The 21,427-nt window shown below is 49.8% G+C and overlaps 1 protein-coding gene across 4 annotated transcripts in view; it reads right to left on the reverse strand.

Annotated features, from left to right (window-relative positions):
• MTR (5-methyltetrahydrofolate-homocysteine methyltransferase) overlaps positions 1–21,427 on the reverse strand; it is a 277,305-nt gene that overhangs the window by 11,975 nt on the left and 243,903 nt on the right. For all 4 annotated transcript variants that reach the window (XM_060035005.1, XM_060035006.1, XM_060035004.1 and 1 more), the window contains one exon: positions 1,183–1,281. In XM_060035005.1, coding sequence (XP_059890988.1) covers positions 1,183–1,281 — 99 coding nt within the window. The remainder of the gene's footprint in view (positions 1–1,182; positions 1,282–21,427) is intronic.

Raw genomic sequence — 21,427 nt, forward strand, 5'->3', positions numbered from 1 at the left:
TTCATATCCTAGAAAGCTCTTCCTTTTTCATCCAATATGGCTTCACATCAGCACCAGAACAATAGAGAGTAAAGATGCAATGAGCACCCGTTACATATGGATACGTAAATGCAAGGCGGACCTGCAGCCTTCACCGTGAGGCCTCCTGCCTGTACTTCACCTGAGGCTGGGATTAACTGGTGGCCACCGACCGCCCTGAGGCCCAGAAGGCAGAACCAAGAAACAGCCAAACGTAGGCAAACTAAGGAAGGGGAAGGCCAACCACAGTGCCCTGGTCCAGCTGACGCCTCAGAAACTTGTTCCCGTCTCGCTGTCTGTTATCCCATTTCACTTACCTGGCCACCCCTGAAATACACCCCCCGCCTCCCCATACACAAGGCCCAGCAAGCAGATAACCAGGAAGAAATATCCCAACGACCTCTAAGGAGTCATCATGCCTAGTCTCCATGCATCTCCTGAAGCTAGTCTACAGAGGGACAGTTCTTGAAACATTATTCTGCACAGAGAGCTTCGGGCGATCAGGCAGAGAGACTTACACTGGTCCTGCCTAATGTCTGCATTCTCTTCCATTATTTCCTCAAGCAGAAGGATCTGTGGGCGCCACCCCAGTACACTCAGTCCCCATCTCCCTGCTGCCTATGAGCTCATGTTTTATTCATTCTCATAAGTGGCAGCCAGCACAGCACCCAACACCTACTTCTTACTCAGTACATGTTTGGAGGAATAAATAAAATTAACCTTAATATAACCCAAAATTACTGGGAACACTGAAGAACGCTGATGTGAACTAGAAAGAAGGACTTCCCAAAAATGATCCCAAACCTTCCCCTCCTCCAAACAGCAAATTCACATTAAAAACTGTAGGATCGGACTTCCCTGGTGGTCCAGTGGTTAAGAATCCGCCTTCCAATGCAAGGGATGCAGGTTAAATCCCTGGTCAGGAAACTAAGATCCCACATGCTGTGGGGCAACTAAGCCCGTGCGCCACAACTAGAGAGCCCGCGCACCGCGACTACCGAGCCCGTGCACCCTGGAGCCACGGGCCACAACTAGAGAAGCCCGCGTGCCGCAACGAAGATCCTGCATGCCGCAACTAAGACCTGACGCGGCCAAAAAAAAAACCAAAAAACTGTAGGATCGTTTTATTACCCAAACAAGCGGGGACCTGTTTTTGTCACTTACTTTGAGAGACTCATAATGGTCTTGTCTAATATCTTCATATTCTTCCATGATCTCCTCAAAGTACTCATCTTTTAGATTCTCATCTAACAGTTGAGAACACTGAAAATGCAAGATCAAAGTTCAATAACCATAGAGCAGCGAAAGAAGATAAAACATGAGTAATACTGGTCAGTCCTAGGGTCACCTCCTTCAGGAAGCCTTCCCATACTAACATCATTTCCTCTCCCTTCACCAGTTGTGCTAATGCCTGCCTGGCTTTACAGTAAAGGGTTAACTCAGCAGGCCTGGGATGCTCCAATGTTGCACGTTACAAAGAAGAGACTGGACTTTGACCGCTCCTGGCAGATAAACTCTAAGCCCTCAGAATATCCTGCCTGATAAAGAATGTCTTTGTCTACCTGGGGCCTCAGGCCATCCCAGAATGTTGATGCTAACGATGTGAATTATGGGGGAACTTGGCTTCCGTGCTATCTAACCTCTGGAGGGGTTGAAGCCTGAGAACTCCCTAAGGTACTCAGACAGGTCAGACAGGTGAGCATGCCCTGCCTATGTGACTGGCTTCCAATAAAAGCCCAAGACACTAGGGCTCAGGCGAGCGTCCCTGGTCGGCAACACTCTGTACATGCTGTCACACATCATTAGTGGAAGAATTAAGCTCTGTCCGTATGACTCCGAGGGGAGAGACACCTGGATGCTGGTGCCTGGCCTTCTCTAGATTCCACTCAATTTTAATCTGTATCCTTTCATGGTTATAAACCGTGATTGTGAGTATAACAGTGTTTCTGAGTTCTGTGAGTCCTAGCAAATCACTGAAACTGGGGGTGGTCTTGGGGCCCCAAAACACACTGGTTAGGTACCCCCTCTTCAGGGTTTCAAAGATACTCTGTTCATCTCTCCATCACTGCATTTACCACAGGCTTCCAGCATCTGCCTAGGCATCTACCTCCCTGACTAGAGGACAGGCCCTGTGAGGGTAGGATTGCACCTTAACCACCTTCGTGCCCCTGGCTTCTAACGTGGGGCCCAGCACATAGAAGGTGCATCCTCACAAAATGTTTGCTGATGGAATGAGGCTGATCTTCACAGTAAACCATGAGCTTGTGCTAAAATAAGAAAGGAAACTGATCATCTGAGAAAAGTGAGGCTACTCAGTAAACTGTAAAACTAGAATCAGCTAAATAGTATTTATGACTATGATTATCAAATAGGTAGAACAGCTGCCACCAAAGCTCAAAATAAAATCACAAAGGAAGAGGAAATGGCTGCTGCTGTTCACATCAGTTCCAAAATCACAGCACTGCCCCAACCCTGCATCCTCCAGCAGGATTTTCTAACACACAAAAAGGCAGGGAAGTTCAATACCATTATCTGAAATGGAGGAAGTTCGGCTGGGTGATGGCTAAAGTGCCCGTCAGCTTCAAATGTCTATAATTCTGTGTGAATTGTCTGAGTATCTCTAATAAAAATCCAATCACCTGTGAGTTAGTATAAAACCAAATCACTTTATTAAGAAATATAATCAGTAAAGGCCATTGTGATAAGCCTAAAAACAGGCTCCCAAAGGGTATGCATACTAGAGCAATTCCCAGTCTTACGTGAACCTCACCTCAATGGAGTCCTCATTTAGGAAATCCAGCAGAGCTCATGAAAACAAGAAAGGATGTCTACTCCTGAGCTCCCCCAAAGTACATGCAATCACTGTTTTAAAACACTGTTGCGTTCTGCTAGAATTTAAACTCTGAGAAAGTAACTCCCCGATTTCCAGAACTTGACAGCATCCAACACAGGAACTACTGGGTAAATGGAAGGGGTTGCTGCTGTTGCCTGGTCCCTTCCACACCCCCCGTGGAGCTCCTGCTGCCAGAGCTGCGGTAACAGGCCCCTCCCTGCCCAGGCTGACTTGCTCAATGGAAACAAGCTCATGGCCAATTATATGGGCTAATCTATGTGGTCCTTCCATCACAAAACCAGAGTCCATCCTGTGTTTTCTTGCCAACCATCAGACATAGTAGAACTTTTCCTTTTTTTTCTTTTTTCTTTCTCACGGCAAATTGCAGCACAATTTATGTTGGGAATATGTTGAAAATTTATTTTCTAATTTAAAGAGGACTGAATATTCACACCTTGTTTTTTATTTTTTTTTTTAAAAAAGGAAAGAAAGTAAGGGGGCATCCATCATCCGGTCTAAATCTCCAACTATTATGTACGTAATTGCCACATTTTGGAACCTTTCAAATAAATACATGACACAGTAGCTAGAGTGTAAGCCTGCGTCATGATCACTGCAGTGAGATCAAAAGACTCTGAACCATCAATCAATCTAAACAAATCAACCTAAACACACTGTACCACTGACTCCCGAAATGTGTCACTGGCAATTACCCAAATGATTTGCCATCAGACTTATGTCTGAGTAATTTCAAAAGGTGGCTGTTTCTTTGTATATGAGAAGAGCCAACTACTGTCGACTGCCTGGCTGGACCGAACGGTAAAAGGCACAGACACCCACGCCTCATCCTCTGCTGGCTTCCAGCTGGGTCCACGGGGCTTTAGCTCTTCCAGACGGTGGAGGAGTGTCCTTGGAAGAGAATCAAGGGACCAAGTCATTCCCAGCTAAAGTCTTCCCCGACCTGTGGGGTCAGTGTTACCACTGTGCATGCAAACGGGACCAAAGGCCTGGTCTCCAAACAGGAAATGTTCACAGTCATTCATTAGCATTTGAAAACAGGAATAAGCCTTAAAGAGAGGCTCACTGGTTACTCAACCATGGACCTGACATAACCTCTTTACGAAACACTATCCAAATATAAGATCCAAAAAATTATTTTTAAATTGAGTTGTAGAAATGTAGTTTATTTGCATGTTAGTCTACCTCAATGGCAATTTAAATAACTGCAATTTTATGACTCCAGCCCGATTTAATTTTATCCTTCTTAATAAAGGGGACATTAGATATTAATGGAAACAAGTTTAACTAACGCCTCACAGAGTAAGAGCACCTGCATTCAAATCCACACCTGTTGCTTCAGGGATGTGTGGCCTCAAGAGTTACTAATCTCTTCGTTCCTGTTTCCTCACCTCTAAAATGGGGATAATGAAAGTATCCTCGTGAGGATAAAAGTATACCTCATGAGGATAAAATAAAAAATCCATGTGAAGCACTTAGCACAGTGCTGGGTACACTATAAATATTTAATAATGTTACTGATTATTGTATAATTTTCATATAAGTAAATTCAAAGATCTGAAAGAATTCCTTTGGAAAATGGCTCAGGAAATGTGTCGCCCTGGTCCAGGCTGCGTGACAGTGCCTGGTAGTGTCACAAGTCACCAGGCCCCTCGCCTGCAAATGTGAAGGTTGGACTAGATTAATGGTGCTTAAATTGTGCTCTTCCAATGAGAACCAGGAATGGGATGAGGGGTGGAAGGGGCTGCTCTCCTTTGTATACTACTGAGTTTTCAGGGGAGACATCACTTGCAAACAAGGTTTCTGTGGCTAAAACAAACTTGGAAACCACTGCACCACATGGTCACTCAGATTCCCACAACCTATTATATCCCATTATTCAGTGAAAATAATGAAACATGTAAGAAGAGACGATGTTAGGCTTCACTGATGGAGAAAAGCAGGAAAAACCACTTAGGTAAGTTCTTTATTATATTTACCAAATTCTGTGTTTTCAACATATATCTGTGAATGCTTTTCTGCCCTTGGGTAGGGTCAACTGGCCCATTCCAGATTAAACGTTTTTCTACCTGGAAATGGGTCATTAAAAAAAATTCTACATTCCTTACTACTCAGCCATAAAAAAGAACAAAATAATGCCATTTGCAGAAATATGGATGGACCAAGAGATTTTCATACTGAGTGAAGTAAATCAGAAAGAGAAAGACAAATTCCATACGATATCACCTATATGTGGAATCTAAAATAGGACACAAATGAACTTATCTATGAAACAAAAACAGAATCATGGACATACAGAACAGACTGGTGTTTGCCAAGGGGGAGGGGGTTAGAAGTTGTAAGCTTTTATATAGAGAATAGATAGACAACAGAGTCCTACTGTATAGCACAGAGAACTGTATTCAATGTCCTATATTCAATAATGCAAAAGAGAATCAGGCTCCCTGACTTCAGACTATACTACAAAGCTACAGTAATCAAGACAGTATGGTACTGGCACAAAAACAGAAATATACATCAATGGAACAGGATAGAGAGCCCAGAGATAAACTCACGCACATATGGTCACCTTATCTTTGATAAAGGAGGCAGGAATGTACAGTGGAGGAAAGATAGCCTCTTCAATAAGTGGTGCTGGGAAAACTGGACAGGTACATGTAAAAGTATGAAATTAGAACACTCCCTAACACCATACACAAAAATAAACTCAAAATGGATTAAAGACTTTCATGTAAGGCCAGACACTATCAAACTCTTAGAGGAAAACATAGGCAGAACACTCTGACATAAATCACAGCAAGATCCTTTTTGACCCACTTCCTAGAGAAATGGAAATAAAAACAAAAATAAACAAATGAGACCTAATGAAACTTCAAATCTTTTGCATAGTAAAGGAAACCACAAACAAGACAAAAAGACAACCCTCAGAATGGGAGAAAATATTTGCAAATGAAGCAACTGACAAAGGATTAATCTTTAAAATTTACAAGCAGCTCATGCAGCTCAATATAAAAAAAAACAAACAACTCAATCCAAAAATGGGCAGAAGACCTAAATAGACATTTCTCCAAAGAAGATATACAGATTGCCAACAAACACATGAAAGAATGCTCAACATCATTAATCATTAGAGAAATGCAAATCAAAACTACAATGAGGGGGCTTTCCTGGTGGCGCAGTCGTTGAGAGTCCGCCTGCCGATGCAGGGGACACAGGTTCGTGCCCCGGTCCGGGAAGATCCCACATGCCGCGGAGCGGCTGGGCCCATGAGCCATGGCCGCTGAGCCTGAGCGTCCGGAGCCTGTGCTCCGCAATGGGAGAGGCCACACAGTGAGAGGCCCGCGTACCGCAAAAAACAAAACAAAACAAAAAAAGAGATGAATGGATAAAAAAAATGTGGCACATATATACAATGGAATATTACTCATAAAAAGAAACGAAATTGAGTTATTTGTAGTGAGGTGGATGTACCTAGAGTCTGTCATACAGAGTGAAGTAAAAGTCGAAGGAGAAAAACAAATACCATATGCTAACACATATATGTGGAATCTAAGAAAAAAAAAAGGTCATGAAGAACCTAGGGGCAAGACAAGAATAAAGACACAGACCTACTAGAGAATGGACTTGAGGATAAGGGGAGAGGGAAGGGTAAGCTGTGACAAAGTGAGAGAGTGGCACAGACATATATACACTATCAAATGTAAAATACATAGCTAGTGAGAAGCAGCCGCATAGCACAGGGAGATCAGCTCAGTGGTTTGTGACACCTAGAGGGGTGGGATAGGGAGGGAGGGAGGGAGACGCAAGAGGGAAGAGATATGGGAACATATGTATATGTATAACTGATTCATTTTGTTATAAAGCAGAAACTAACACACTATTGTAAAGCAATTATACTCCAATAAACATGTTAAAAATATATAAATAATGCAAAAGATTATTAAAAAGAATGCATATATATGCATAACTGAATTACTTTGCTGTACAGCAGAAACTAACACAACGTTGTAAAAAACTATACTTCAAATAAAATTGATTAAAAAATTCTGCATTCCTTTCATCTCTGGCACAGAGTTAAGAAGTGCACATTCATGTTTGTAAATATTTGTCAATGGCTGAAATCTCTCTGGGTTGGTGTCAAGGTCCAAGTGTCCTGGCACCCTTCCTATTACTCAGGCCAGCACTGCTGCAGCTGGCTCGGGGGTGGTGCCGGAAAACACAGGACACACACACCCGTCCTCCTTCCGGCAATGCACACACCCGCAGTGACCACGACACGAGCCCAAGGATATTTTTTCACATTTCCCTAGTACAATTAAACAGAAGATCAGCTCTGTGCTTTGTGACCACAGGGAGGTGTGGGATAGGGAGGGTGGGAGGGAGGGAGACGCAAGAGAGAAGAGATAAGGAAACATATGTATATATATAACTGATTGATTTTGTTGTAAATCAGAAACTAACACACCATTGTAAAGCAATTTTACTCCAATAAAAATGTTAAAAACAAAAACCAATAGAAGGTTTTGGGCAATACCCTAAACTCAGAGCCCTCTGTGTTGCCCCTTCAACGCAGCTCTAACTCTCAGGCTCTCTGTTGCCCCTACACAGGAGCTCTAACTCTCACCACTGTTTGCTCCTTCAGAGCGCCTCTAATTCTAAGCGCTCTCAGCTGCCGCTTCACAGCAGCTGTAAACCTCAGCGCTCTCAGTTGCCCCTTCAACGCAGCTCTAAACCTCAGCGAGCTCTGCTACCCCTTCAACGCAGCTCTAACTCTCAGCGCTCTCTGTTACCCCTTCACAGCACCTCTGACAAAGCCTCAGCCCTCTCTGTTGCCCCGTCACAGCAGCTCTAACTCTCAGCGCACTCAATTGCCCCTTCAAAGCAGCTCTAACTCAATCTCAGCGCTCTGTGTTTCCCCTTCACAACAGCTCTAACTCTCACCACTCTCTGTTTCTGCTTCACAGCAGCCCTAACTCTCAACGTTCTGTGTTGCCCCTTCAACACAGCTCTAACTCTCAGCGCTCACTGTTGCCCATTCACAGCAGCTCTGAATAAATCTCAGGGCTTTCTGTTGCCCCTTCACAGCAGCTCTGACAAACACTCAGCGCTCTATGTTGTCCCTTCCGAGCAGCTCTGACTAAATCTCAGCGCTCTCTGTTGCCCCATCACAGCAGCTCTAACTCTCAGCGCCCTGTGTTGCCCCTTCAACGCAGCTCTAATGCTCAGCACTCTCTTCATTGCCCCTTTACAACAGCTCTAACTCTCAGCGATCTCTGTTGCCCCTTCACAGCAACTCTAACTCTCACCACTCTGTTTCCTCTGCCCAGAAGCTCTAACTCTCACCACTCTGCTTCCCCTTCACAGCAGCCCCGACTCTCAACGCTCTGTGTTGCCCCTTCAACAGACCTCTAACTCGCAGAGCTCACTGTTGCCCCTTCACAGCGGCTCTAACACTCACCACTCTGTTTCCCCTTCACAGCCGCTCTAACTCTCACCGCTATCTCTTGCCCCTTCACAGGAGCTCTAACTCTCAGCGCTATGTGTTGCCCCTTCTCAGCAACGCTAAATCTCAGCTCTCTGTGTTGCCCCTTCACAGCAGCTCTAATTCTCAACGCTGTTTCCCCATCACAGCAGATCGAACTCTCAGCGCTCTATGTTGCCCCTTAAACGCACCTCTAATTCTCAGCGATCCCTGGTGCCACTTCAGAGGAGCGCTGACTAACTCTCAAGCGCTCTGTATTGCCCCATCAACGCAGCTCTAACTCGCAAGCCCTCTGTTGCCCCTTCACAGCAGATCTAACACTCAACCCTCTCTGTTGTCCCTTCCTAGCAGCTCTGACTAAATCTCAGCGCTCTGTTTCCCTTTCACACCAGCTCTCTCTCTCAGCGCTCTGTGTTGCCCCTTCAACGCAGCTCTAACTCTCAGAGCTCTCTCTGGTGCGCATTCTCAGCAGCTCTAATTTCCAGTGCTCTGTGTTGCCCCTAACAGCAGCTCTAACTCTCAGCGCTCTCTATTGCCCCTTCACAGGAGCTCTGACTAACTCTCATCCCTCTGTTTGCTCCCTCAGAGCAGCTCTAATTCTAAGTGCTCTCAGTTGCCCGTTCACAGCAGCTGTAAACCTCATCGCTCTCTGTTGCCCCTTCAGCGCAGCTCTAACGCTCAGCACTCGCTGTTGCCTCTTCAGTGCAGCTCTGACTAAATCTCGGCGCTATGTGTTGCCCCTTCACAGCAGCTCTCTCAGCGCTCTCTGTTGCCCCTTCACAACAGCTCTAACTCTCTCCACTCTCTGTTTCCCCTTCACAGCAGCTCTAATTCTCACCACTCTCTGTTTCCGCTTCACAGCAGCCCTGACTCTCAACGCTCTGTGTTGCCCCTTCAACGCAGCTGTAACCCAGAGCTCACTGTTGCCCATTCATAGCAGATATAACTCTCAGCTCTGTCTGTTGCCCCTTCAGAGCAGCTCTGACTAAATCTCAGCGCTCTCTATTGCCCCTTCACACCAGCTCTATCTCTCAGCGCTCTGTGCTGCCCCTTCAATGCAGTTCTAACTCTCACCTCTCTCTCTTGCCCACTCACAGCAGCTCTAACTATCTCTCAAAGCTATCTGTTGCCCCATCACAGGACCTCTAACTCTCAGCGCTATGTGTTGCCCCTTCTCAGCAATGCAAAATCTCAGCACTCCGTGTTGCCCCTTCAACACAGCTCTAATTCTCAGCGATCCCTGGTGCCCCTTCACAGGAGCGCTGACTGACTCTCAAGCGTTGTCTGCTGCCCCTTAACAGCAGCTGTAACTCTAAGTGCTCTCAGTTGCCCCTTCTCAGCAGCTCTAACGCTGAGCTCTCTCAGCTGCCCCTTCAATGCAGCTCTAACTCACAGCGCTCTGTGTTGTCCCTTCAACGCAGCTGTAACTCTCACGGATCTCTGTTACCCTTACACACCAGCTCTAACTCTAAGAGCTCTCATTTGCCCCTTCAATGCAGCTCTAACGCACAGCCCTCTGGGTTGCCCCTTCAGTGCAGCTCTGACTAAATCTCAGCGCTCTGTGTTGGCCCTTCACAGCAGCTCTACCTCTCAGAACTCTCTGTTGCCCCTTCACAGCAGCTCTAAGTCTCAGCCCTGTCTGTTACCCCTTCAAAGCAGCTCTAACTCTCAGCCTTCTCTGTTGCCCCTTCAGAGCAGCTGTGAATAAATCTCAGCGCTCTCTTGTTGCCCCTTCACACAAGCTCTATCTCTCAGCGCTCTGTGCTGCCCCTTCAACGCAGTTCTAACTCTCACCTCTCTCTCTTGCACAGTCATGGCAGCTCTAACTACCTCTCACCGCTATCTGTTGCCCCTTCACAGGAGCTCTCTCAGCGCTATGTGTTGCCCCTTCCCAGCAACGCTAAATCTCAGCACTCCGTGTTGCCCCTTCAACGCAGCTCTAATTCTCAGCGATCCCTGGTGCCCCTGCACAGGAGCGCTGACTGACTCTCAAGCGTTCTCTGTTGCCCCTTCACAGCAGCTCTAACTCACAGCACTCTGGGTTGCCCCTTCAGTGCAGCTCTCACTAAATCTCAGCGCTCTGTGTTTCCCCTTCACAGCAGCTCTCTAAGTGCTCTCTGTTGCCCCTTCACAGCAGCGCTAACTCTCAGAGCGCTCTGTTGCCCCTTCAGAGCAGCTCTGACTAACTTTCAGCGCTCCCGGTTGCCCCTTAACAACAGCTCTAACTCAGCGATCTGTGTTGAGCCTTCATAACATCTTCGAATAACTCTCACCGCTACCTGTTGCCACTTATCTGCAGCTCTAACTCTCAGCGCTATCTTTTGCCCCTTCAGAACAGCTCTGAATTAATCTCACCTCTCTCTGTTGCCCATTCATAGCAGCTCTAACGCTAAGCGCTCTCAGCACTTTATGTTGCCCCTTCACAGCAGCTCTGATTAATCGCAGCGCTCTCTGTTGCCCCTTCACAGCACCTATAACTTTAAGCGCTTTCAGTTGCCCCTTCAGAGCAGCTCTGATGAAATCTCAGCACTCTCTGTGGCCCCTCCGCAGCAGCTGTATCTCTCAGCGCTCTCTATAGCCCCTTCACAGGAGCTCTAACTCTCACCGCTCTGTTTGCTACTTGAGAGCAGCTCTAATTCTAAGCGCTCTCAGTTGCCCCTTCACAGCAGCTGTAAACCTCAGCGAGCTCTGTTGCCCCTTCAACGCAGCTCTAACGCTCAGCGCTCGCTGTTGCCCCTTCAGTGCAGCTCTGACTAAATCTCAGTGCGCTGTGTTGCCCCTTCACAGAATCTCTCTCAGCACGCTCTGTTGCCCCTTCACAGCAGCTCTAACTCTCAGCGCGCTCTGTTGCCCTTCAGAGTAGCACTGACTACATCTCAGCGCTTTCTGTGGCCCCTTCACAGCAGCTCTAACTCTCAGAGCGCTCTGTTGCCCCTTAAGAGGAGCTCTGACTAAATCTCTAGGCTCTCTGTTGCCCCTTCCCCGCAGCTCTAAATCTCAGCGCTATGTGTTGCCCCTTCACAACAGCTGGAACTCTCACCACTCTGTTTCCGCTTCACAGCAGCCCTCACTCTCAACGCTCTGGGTTGCCCATCAACACAGCTGGAACTCAGCGCTCACTGTTGCCCATTCACAGCAGCTATAACTCTCAGCGCTCTGTTGACCCTTCATTGTAGCTCTGACTGAATCTCAGCGCTCTCTGTTGCCCCTTCACACCAGCTCTATCTCGCAGCACACCGTGTTGCCCCTTCAACGCAGCTCTAACTCTCAGAGCTCTCTCTGTTTCCCCTTCACAGCAGCTCTACCTCTAAGCGCTCTCAGTTGCGCCTTCACTGCAGCTCTATAACTCACAGCACTCTCTGTTCCCACTTTAACGCAGCTCTAACTCTCACCGCTCTCTATTGCCCTTCAGAGCAGCTCTGACTAAATCTCAGTGCTCTGTTTCCCCAAGGCAGCTTTAACTCTCAGCGCTCTCTATTGCCCCTTCACAGGAGCCCTAACTCTCACCGCTCTGTTTGCTACTTGAGAGCAGCTCTAATTCTAAGCGCTCTCAGTTGCCCCTTCACAGCAGCTGTAAACCTCAGCGAGCTCTGTTGCCCCTTCAACGCAGCTCTAACGCTCAGCGCTCGCTGTTGCCCCTTCAGTGCAGCTCTGACTAAATCTCACTGCGCTGTGTTGCCCCTTCACAGCAGCTCTAACTCTCAGCGCGCTCTGTTGCCCTTCAGAGTAGCACTGACTACATCTCAGCGCTTTCTGTGGCCCCTTCACAGCAGCTCTAACTCTCAGAGCGCTCTGTTGCCCCTTCAGAGGAGCTCTGACTAAATCTCTAGGCTCTCTGTGGCCCCTTCACAGCAGCTCTAACTCTCAGCGCGCTCTGTTGCCCTTCAGAGTAGCACTGATTAAATCTCAGCGCTTTCTGTGGCCCCTTCACAGCAGCTCTAACTCTCAGGGAGCTCTGTTGCCCCTTCAGAGGAGCTCTGACTAAATCTCTCGGATCTCTGTTGCCCCTTCACAGCAGCTCTAACTCTCAGCGCGCTCTGTTGCCCTTCAGAGCAGCTCTGACTAAATCTCAGCGCACTCTGTTTCCCCAAGGCAGCTTTAACTCTCAGTGCTCTGTATTGCCCCTTCACAGGAGCTCTAAATCTCACCGCTCTGTTTGCTACTTGAGAGCAGCTCTAATTCTAAGCACTCTCAGTTGCCCCTTCACAGCAGCTGTAAACCTCAGCGAGCTCTGTTGCCCCTTCAACGGAGCTCTAACTCTCAGCGCTCGCTGTTGCCCCTTCACTGCAGCTCTGACTAAATCTCAGCGCGCTGTGTTGCCCCTTCACAGCAGCTCTAACTCTCCGCGCGCTCTGTTGCCCTTCAGAGTAGCACTGACTAAATCGCAGCGCTTTCTGTGGTCCCTTCACAGCAGCTCTACCTCTCACAGCGCTCTATTGCCCCTTCACAGGAGCTCTAACTCTCACCGCTCTGTTTCCACTTCACAGCAGCCCTCACTCTCAACGCTCTGGGTTGCCCATCAACACAGCTATAACTCAGCGCTCACTGTTGCCCATTCATAGCAACTATAACTCTCAGCGCTCTGTTGACCCTTCATTGTAGCTCTGACTAAATCTCAGCGCTCTCTGTTGCTCCTTCACACCAGCTCTATCTCGCAGCACACCGTGTTGCCCCTTCAACGCAGCTCTAACTCTCAGAGCTCTCTCTGTTTCCCCTTCACAGCAGCTCTAACTCCAAGCGCTCTCAGTTGCCCCTTCAATGCAGCTCTATAACTCACAGCACTCTCTGTTCCCACTTTAACGCAGCTCTAACTCTCACCGCTCTCTCTTGCCCTTCAGAGCAGCTCTGACTAAATCTCAGTGCTCTGTTTCCCCAAGGCAGCTTTAACTCTCAGCGCTCTCTATTGCCCCTTCACAGGAGCTCTAACTCTCACCGCTCTGTTTGCTAATTGAGAGCAGCTCTAATTCTAGGCGCTCTCAGTTGCCCCTTCACAGCAGCTGTAAACCTCAGCGAGCTCTGTTGCCCCTTCAATGCAGCTCTAACGCTCAGCGCTCGCTGTTGCCCCTTCACTGCAGCTCTCACTAAATCTCAGCGCGCTGTGTTGCCCCTTCACAGAAACTCTCTCAGCACGCTCTGTTGCCCCTTCACAGCAGCTCTAACTCTCAGCGCGCTCTGTTGCCCTTCAGAGTAGCACTAAATCTCAGCGTTTTCTGTGGCCCCTTCACAGCAGTTCTAACTCTCAGAGCGCTCTGTTGCCCCTTCAGAGGAGCTTTGACTAAATCTCAGCGCTGTGTGTTGCCCCTTCACAGCAGCTGTAACTCTCACCACTCTGTTTCCCCTTCACAGCAGCTCTAACTCTCAGCGCGCTCTGTTGCCCTTCAGAGTAGCACTAAATCTCAGTGCTTTCTGTGGCTCCTTCACAGCAGCACTAACTCTCAGAGCGCTCTGTTGCCCCTTCAGAGCAGCTCTGAACCTCAGCGAGCTCTGTTGCCCCTTCACAGCAGCTCTAACTCTCAGCGCTGTGTGTTGCCCCTTCACAACAGCTCTAACTCTCACCATTCTGTTTCCGCTTCACAGCAGCCCTGACTCTCAACGCTCCGTGTTGCCCTTTCAACGCAGCTCTAACTCTCAGCGCTCGCTGTTGCCCCTTCAGTGCAGCTCTGAATAAATCTCAGTGCGCTTTGTTGCCCCTTCACAGAATCTCTCTCAGCACGCTCTGTTGCCCCTTCACAGCAGCTCTAACTCTCAGCGCGCTCTGTTGCCCTTCAGAGTAGCACTAAATCTCAGCGCTTTCTGTGGCCCCTTCACAGCAGCTCTAACTCTCAGAGCGCTCTGTTGCCCCTTCAGTGGAGCTCTGACTAAATCTCAGCGCTGTGTGTTGCCCCTTCACAACAGCTGTAACTCTCACCACTCTCTGTTTCCCCTTCACAGCAGCTCTAATTCTCACCGCTCTGTTTCCGCTTCACAGCAGCCCTCACTCTCAACGCTCTGGGTTGCCCATCAACACAGCTGGAACTCAGCGCTCACTGTTGCCCATTCATAGCTGCTGTAACTCTCAGCGCTCTGTTGACCCTTCATTGTAGCTCTGACTAAATCTCAGCGCTCTCTGTTGCCCCTTCACAGCAGCTCTATCTCGCAGCACACCGTGTTGCCCCTTCAACGCAGCTCTAACTCTCAGAGCTCTCTCTGTTTCCCCTTCACAGCAGCTCTAACTCTAAGCGCTCTCAGTTGCCCCTTCAATGCAGCTCTATAACTCACAGCACTCTCTGTTCCCACTTTAACGCAGCTCTAAGTCTCACCGCTCTCTCTTGCCCTTCAGAGCAGCTCTGACTAAATCTCAGTGCTCTCTATTTCCCCAAGGCAGCTTTAACTCTCAGCGCTCTCTATTGCCCCTTCACAGGAGCTCTAACTCTCACCGCTCAGTTTGCTACTTGAGAGCAGCTCTAATTCTAAGCGCTCTCAGTTGCCCCTTCACAGCAGCTGTAAACCTCAGCGAGCTCTGTTGCCCCTTCAACGCAGCTCTAACGCTCAGCGCTCGCTGTTGCCCCTTCAGTGCAGCTCTGACTAAATCTCAGTGCGCTGTGTTGCCCCTTAACAGAATCTCTCTGAGCACGCTCTATTGCCCCTTCACAGCAGCTCTAACTCTCAGCGCGCTCTGTTGCCCTTCAGAGTAGCACTGACTAAATCTCAGCGCTTTCTGTGGCCCCTTCACAGCAGTTCTAACTCTCAGAGCGCTCTGTTGCCCCTTCAGAGGAGCTCTGACTAAATCTCTAGGCTCTCTGTTGCCCCTTCACAGCAGCTCTAACTCTCAGCGTGCTCTGTTGCCCTTCAGAGTAGCACTGACTAAATCTCAGCGCTTTCTGTGGTCCCTTCACAGCAGCTCTACCTCTCACAGCGCTCTATTGCCCCTTCACAGGAGCTCTAACTCTCACCGCTCTGTTTCCGCTTCACAGCAGCCCTCACTCTCAACGCTCTGGGTTGCCCATCAACACAGCTATAACTCAGCGCTCACTGTTGCCCATTCATAGCAACTATAACTCTCAGCGCTCTGTTGACCCTTCATTGTAGCTCTGACTAAATCTCAGCGCTCTCTGTTGCTCCTTCACACCAGCTCTATCTCGCAGCACACCGTGTTGCCCCTTCAACGCAGCTCTAACTCTCAGAGCTCTCTCTGTTTCCCCTTCACAGCAGCTCTAACTCTAAGCGCTCTCAGTTGCCCCTTCAGTGCAGCTCTATAACTCACAGCACTCTCTGTTCCCACTTTAACGCAGCTCTAACTCTCACCGCTCTCTCTTGCCCTTCAGAGCAGCTCTGACTAAATCTCAGTGCTCTGTTTCCCCAAGGCAGCTTTAACTCTCAGCGCTCTCTATTGCCCCTTCACAGGAGCCCTAACTCTCACCGCTCTGTTTGCTAATTGAGAGCAGCTCTAATTCTAGGCGCTCTCAGTTGCCCCTTCACAGCAGCTGTAAACCTCAGCGAGCTCTGTTGCCCCTTCAACGCAGCTCTAACGCTCAGCGCTCGCTGTTGCCCCTTCAGTGCAGCTCTGACTAAATCTCACTGCGCTGTATTGCCCCTTCACAGCAGCTCTAACTCTCAGTGCGCTCTGTTGCCCTTCAGAGTAGCACTGACTAAATCTCAGCGCTTTCTGTGGCCCCTTCACAGCAGCTCTAACTCTCAGAGCGCTCTGTTGCCCCTTCAGAGGAGCTCTGACTAAATCTCTAGGCTCTCTGTTGCCCCTTCACAGCAGCTCTAACTCTCAGCGCGCTCTGTTGCCCTTCAGAGTAGCACTGATTAAATCTCAGCGCTTTCTGTGGCCCCTTCACAGCAGCTCTAACTCTCAGGGAGCTCTGTTGCCCCTTCAGAGGAGCTCTGACTAAATCTCTCGGATCTCTGTTGCCCCTTCACAGCAGCTCTAACTCTCAGCGCGCTCTGTTGCCCTTCAGAGCAGCTCTGACTAAATCTCAGCGCACTCTGTTGCCCCAAGGCAGCTTTAACTATCAGTGCTCTCTATTGCCCCTTCACAGGAGCTCTAAATCTCAGCGCTCTGTTTGCTACTTGAGAGCAGCTCTAATTCTAAGCACTCTCAGTTGCCCCTTCACAGCAGCTGTAAACCTCAGCGAGCTCTGTTGCCCTTTCAACGGAGCTCTAACTCTCAGCGCTCACTGTTGCCCCTTCACTGCAGCTCTGACTAAATCTCAGTGCGCTGTGTTGCCCCTTCACAGAATCTCTCTCAGCACGCTCTGTTGCCCCTTCACAGCAGCTCTAACTCTCAGCGCGCTCTGTTGCCCTTCAGAGTAGCACTGACTAAATCTCAGCGCTTTCTGTGGCCCCTTCACAGCAGCTCTAACTCTCAGGGAGCTCTGTTGCCCCTTCAGAGGAGCTCTGACTAAATCTCTCGGCTCTGTTGCCCCTTCAACGCAGCTCTAACTCTCAGCGCTCGCTGTTGCCCCTTCAGAGCAGCTCTAACTCTCAGCGCGCTCTGTTGCCCTTCAGAGTAGCACTAAATCTCAGTGCTTTCTGTGGCGCCTTCACAGCAGCACTAACTCTCAGAGCGCTCTGTTGCCCCTTCAGAGCAGCTCTGAACCTCAGCGATCTCTGTTGCCCCTTCACAGCAGCTCTAACTCTCAGCGCTGTGTGTTGCCCCTTCACAACAGCTCTAACTCTCACCATTCTGTTTCCGCTTCACAGCAGCCCTGACTCTCAACGCTCTGTGTTGCCCCTTCAACGCAGCTCTAACTCTCAGCGCTCGCTGTTGCCCCTTCAGAGCAGCTCTGACTAAATCTCAGCGCTCTCTGTTTCCCCTCCACAGCAGCTCAATCTCTCAGCGCTCTGTTTGCTTCTTCAGAGCAGCTCCAATTCTAAGCCCTCTCAGTTGCCCCTTCACAGCAGCTCTAAACCTCACCGACGTTCACAGCAGCTCTAACTCTCAGCGCACTCTGTTGCCCTTCAGAGCAGCTCTGACTAACTCTCCGTGCTTTCTGTTGACCCTTCAGATCAGTCTGACTAACTCTCAGCGCTCCCGGTTGCCCCTTCACAGCAGCTCTAACTCTCAGCACCCTGTGTTGCCCCTTCAACGCAGCTCTAATGCTCACCACTCTTTACTGCCCCTTCACAACAGCAATAAATCAGCGCTCTCCGTTGCCCCTTCACAGCAGCTCTAACTCTCAGCGCCCTGTGTTGCCACTTCAATGCAGTTCTAATTCTCAGCACTCTTTATTGCCCCTTCAGAGCAGCTCTAACTCTCAGAGCACTCTGTTGCCCTTCAGAGCAGCTCTGACTAAATCTCAGCGCACTCTGTTTCCCCAAGGCAGCTTTAACTCTCAGCGCTCTCTATTGCCCCTTCACAGGAGCTCTAACTCTCACCGCTCTGTTTGCTACTTGAGAGCAGCTCTAATTCTAAGCGCTCTCAGTTGCCCCTTCACAGCAGCTGTAAACCTCAGCGAGCTCTGTTGCCCCTTCAACGCAGCTCTAACGCTCAGCGCTCGCTGTTGCCCCTTCAGTGCAGCTCTGACTAAATCTCAGTGCGCTGTGTTGCCCCTTCACAGCAGCTCTAACTCTCAGCGCGCTCTGTTGCCCTTCAGAGTAGCACTGACTACATCTCAGCGCTTTCTGTGGCCCCTTCACAGCAGCTCTAACTCTCAGCGTGCTCTGTTGCCCTTCAGAGTAGCACTGACTAAATCTCAACGCTTTCTGTGGCCCCTTCACAGCAGCTCTACCTCTCAGAGCGCTCTATTGCCCCTTCACAGGAGCTCTAACTCTCACCGCTCTGTTTCCACTTCACAGCAGCCCTCACTCTCAACGCCCTGGGTTGCCCATCAACACAGCTATAACTCAGCGCTCACTGTTGCCCATTCATAGCAGCTATAACCCTCAGCGCTCTGTTGACCCTTCATTGTAGGTCTGACTAAATCTCAGCGCTCTCTGTTGCTCCTTCACACCAGCTCTATCTCGCAGCACACCGTGTTGCCCCTTCAACGCAGCTCTAACTCTCAGAGCTCTCTCTGTTTCCCCTTCACAGCAGCTCTAACTCTAAGCGCTCTCAGTTGCCCCTTCAATGCAGCTCTATAACTCACAGCACTCTCTGTTCCCACTTTAACGCAGCTCTAACTCTCACCGCTCTCTCTTGCCCTTCAGAGCAGCTCTCACAAAATCTCAGTGCTCTGTTTCCCCAAGGCAGCTTTAACTCTCAGCGCTCTCTATTGCCCCTTCACAGGAGCTCTAACTCTCACCGCTCTGTTTTCTACTTGAGAGCAGCTCTAATTCTAGGCGCTCTCAGTTGCCCCTTCACAGCAGCTGTAAACCTCAGCGAGCTCTGTTGCCCCTTCAACGCAGCTCTAACGCTCAGCGCTCGCTGTTGCCCCTTCAGTGCAGCTCTGACTAAATCTCACTGCGCTGTGTTGCCCCTTCACAGCAGCTCTAACTCTCAGCGCGCTCTGTTGCCCTTCAGAGTAGCACTGACTACATCTCAGCGCTTTCTGTGGCCCCTTCACAGCAGCTCTAACTCTCAGAGCGCTCTGTTGCCCCTTCAGAGGAGCTCTGACTAAATCTCAACGATCTGTGTTGCCCCTTCACAGCAGCTCTGAATCTCAGCGCTGTGTGTTGCCCCTTCACAACAGCTGTAACTCTCACCACTCTGTTTCCCCTTCACAGCAGCTCTAACTCTCAGCGCGCTCTGTTGCCCTTCAGAGTAGCACTAAATCTCAGCGCTTTCTGTGGCCCCTTCACAGCAGCACTAACTCTGAGCGCTCTGTTGCCCCTTCAGAGCAGCTCTGAACCTCAGCGAGCTCTGTTGCCCCTTCACAGCAGCTCTAACTCTCAGCGCTGTGTGTTGCCCCTTCACAACAGCTCTAACTCTCACCATTCTGTTTCCGCTTCACAGCAGCCCTGACTCTCAACGCTCTGCGTTGCCCTTTCAACGCAGCTCTAACTCTCAGCGCTCGCTGTTGCCCCTTCAGTGCAGCTCTGACTAAATCTCAGTGCGCTGTGTTGCCCCTTCACAGAATCTCTCTCAGCACGCTGTGTGGCCCCTTCACAGCAGCTCTAACTCTCAGCGCGCTCTGTTGCCCTTCAGAGTAGCACTAAATCTCAGCGCTTTCTGTGGCCCCTTCACAGCAGCTCTAACTCTCAGAGCGCTCTGTTGCCCCTTCAGAGGAGCTCTGACTAAATCTCAGCGATCTGTGTTGCCCCTTCACAGCAGCTCTAAATCTCAGCGCTGTGTGTTGCCCCTTCACAACAGCTGTAACTCTCACCACTCTCTGTTTCCCCTTCACAGCAGCTCTAACTCTCACCAATCTCTGTTTCCGCTTCACAGCAGCCCTGACTCTCTACGCTCTCTGTTGCCCCTTCACAGCGGCTTTAACTCTAAGTGCTCTCAGTTGCCCCTTCACAGCAGCTCTAACTCTCAGAGCGCTCTGTTGCCCCTGCAGAGCAGCTCTGAACCTCAGCGAGCTCTGCTGCCCCTTCACAGCAGCTCTAACTCTCAGCGCTGTGTGTTGCCCCTTCACAACAGCTCTAACTCTCACCATTCTTTTTCCGCTTCACAGCAGCCCTGACTCTCAACGCTCTGTGTTGCCCCTTCAACGCAGCTCTAACTCTCAGCGCTCGCTGTTGCCCCTTCAGTGCAGCTCTCACTAAATCTCAGCGCTCTGTGTTGCCCCTTCACAGAAGCTCTCTCAGCGCTCTCTGTTGCCCTTCAGAGCAGCTCTGACTAAATCTCAGCGCTCTCTGTTTCCCCTCCACAGCAGCTCAATCTCTCAGCGCTCTGTTTGCTTCTTCAGAGCAGCTCTAATTCTAAGCCCTCTCAGTTGCCCCTTCACAGCAGCTCTAAACCTCACCGACGTTCACAGCAGCTCTAACTCTCAGCGCGCTCTGTTGCCCTTCAGAGCAGCTCTGACTAACTCTCCGTGCTTTCTGTTGACCCTTCAGATCAGTCTGACTAACTCTCAGCGCTCCCGGTTGCCCCTTCACAGCAGCTCTCTCAGCGCCCTGTGTTGCCCCTTCAACGCAGCTCTAATGCTCACCACTCTTTACTGCCCCTTCACAACAGCAATAAATCAGCGCTCTCCATTGCCCCTTCACAGCAGCTCTAACTCTCAGCGCCCTGTGTTGCCACTTCAATGCAGTTCTAATTCTCAGCACTCTTTATTGCCCCTTCAGAGCAGCTCTAACTCTCAGAGCACTCTGTTGCCCTTCAGAGCAGCTCTGACTAAATCTCAGCGCACTCTATTTCCCCAAGGCAGCTTTAACTCTCAGTGCTCTCTATTGCCCCTTCACAGGAGCTCTAACTCTCACCGCTCTGTTTGCTACTTGAGAGCAGCTCTAATTCTAAGCGCTCTCAGTTGCCCCTTCACAGCAGCTGTAAACCTCAGCGAGCTCTGTTGCCCCTTCAACGGAGCTCTAACTCTCAGCGCTCGCTGTTGCCCCTTCACTGCAGCTCTGACTAAATCTCAGCGCGCTGTGTTGCCCCTTCACAGCAGCTCTAACTCTCAGCGCGCTCTGTTGTCCTTCAGAGTAGCACTGACTAAATCTCAGCGCTTTCTGTGGCCCCTTCACAGCAGCTCTAACTCTCAGAGCGCTCTGTTGCCCCTTCAGAGGAGCTCTGACTAAATCTCTAGGCTCTCTGTTGCCCCTTCCCCGCAGCTCTAACTCTCAGCGCTATGTGTTGCCCCTTCACAACAGCTGGAACTCTCACCACTCTGTTTCCCTATCACAGCAGCTCTAACTCTCACCACTCTGTTTCCACTTCACAGCAGCCCTCACTCTCAACGCTCTGGGTTGCCCATCAACACAGCTGGAACTCAGCGCTCACTGTTGCCCATTCACAGCAGCTATAACTCTCAGCGCTCTGTTGACCCTTCATTGTAGCTCTGACTAAATCTCAGCGCTCTCTGTTGCCCCTTCACACCAGCTCTATCTCGCAGCACACCGTGTTGCCCCTTCAACGCAGCTCTAACTCTCAGAGCTCTCTCTGTTTCCCCTTCACAGCAGCTCTAACTCTAAGCGCTCTCACTCGCCCCTTCAGTGCAGCTCTATAACTCACAGCACTCTCTGTTCCCACTTTAACGCAGCTCTAACTC

This window comes from Delphinus delphis, chromosome 16 (genome assembly GCF_949987515.2).
Source record: "Delphinus delphis chromosome 16, mDelDel1.2, whole genome shotgun sequence".
NCBI classification, from domain to species: domain Eukaryota; kingdom Metazoa; phylum Chordata; class Mammalia; order Artiodactyla; family Delphinidae; genus Delphinus; species Delphinus delphis.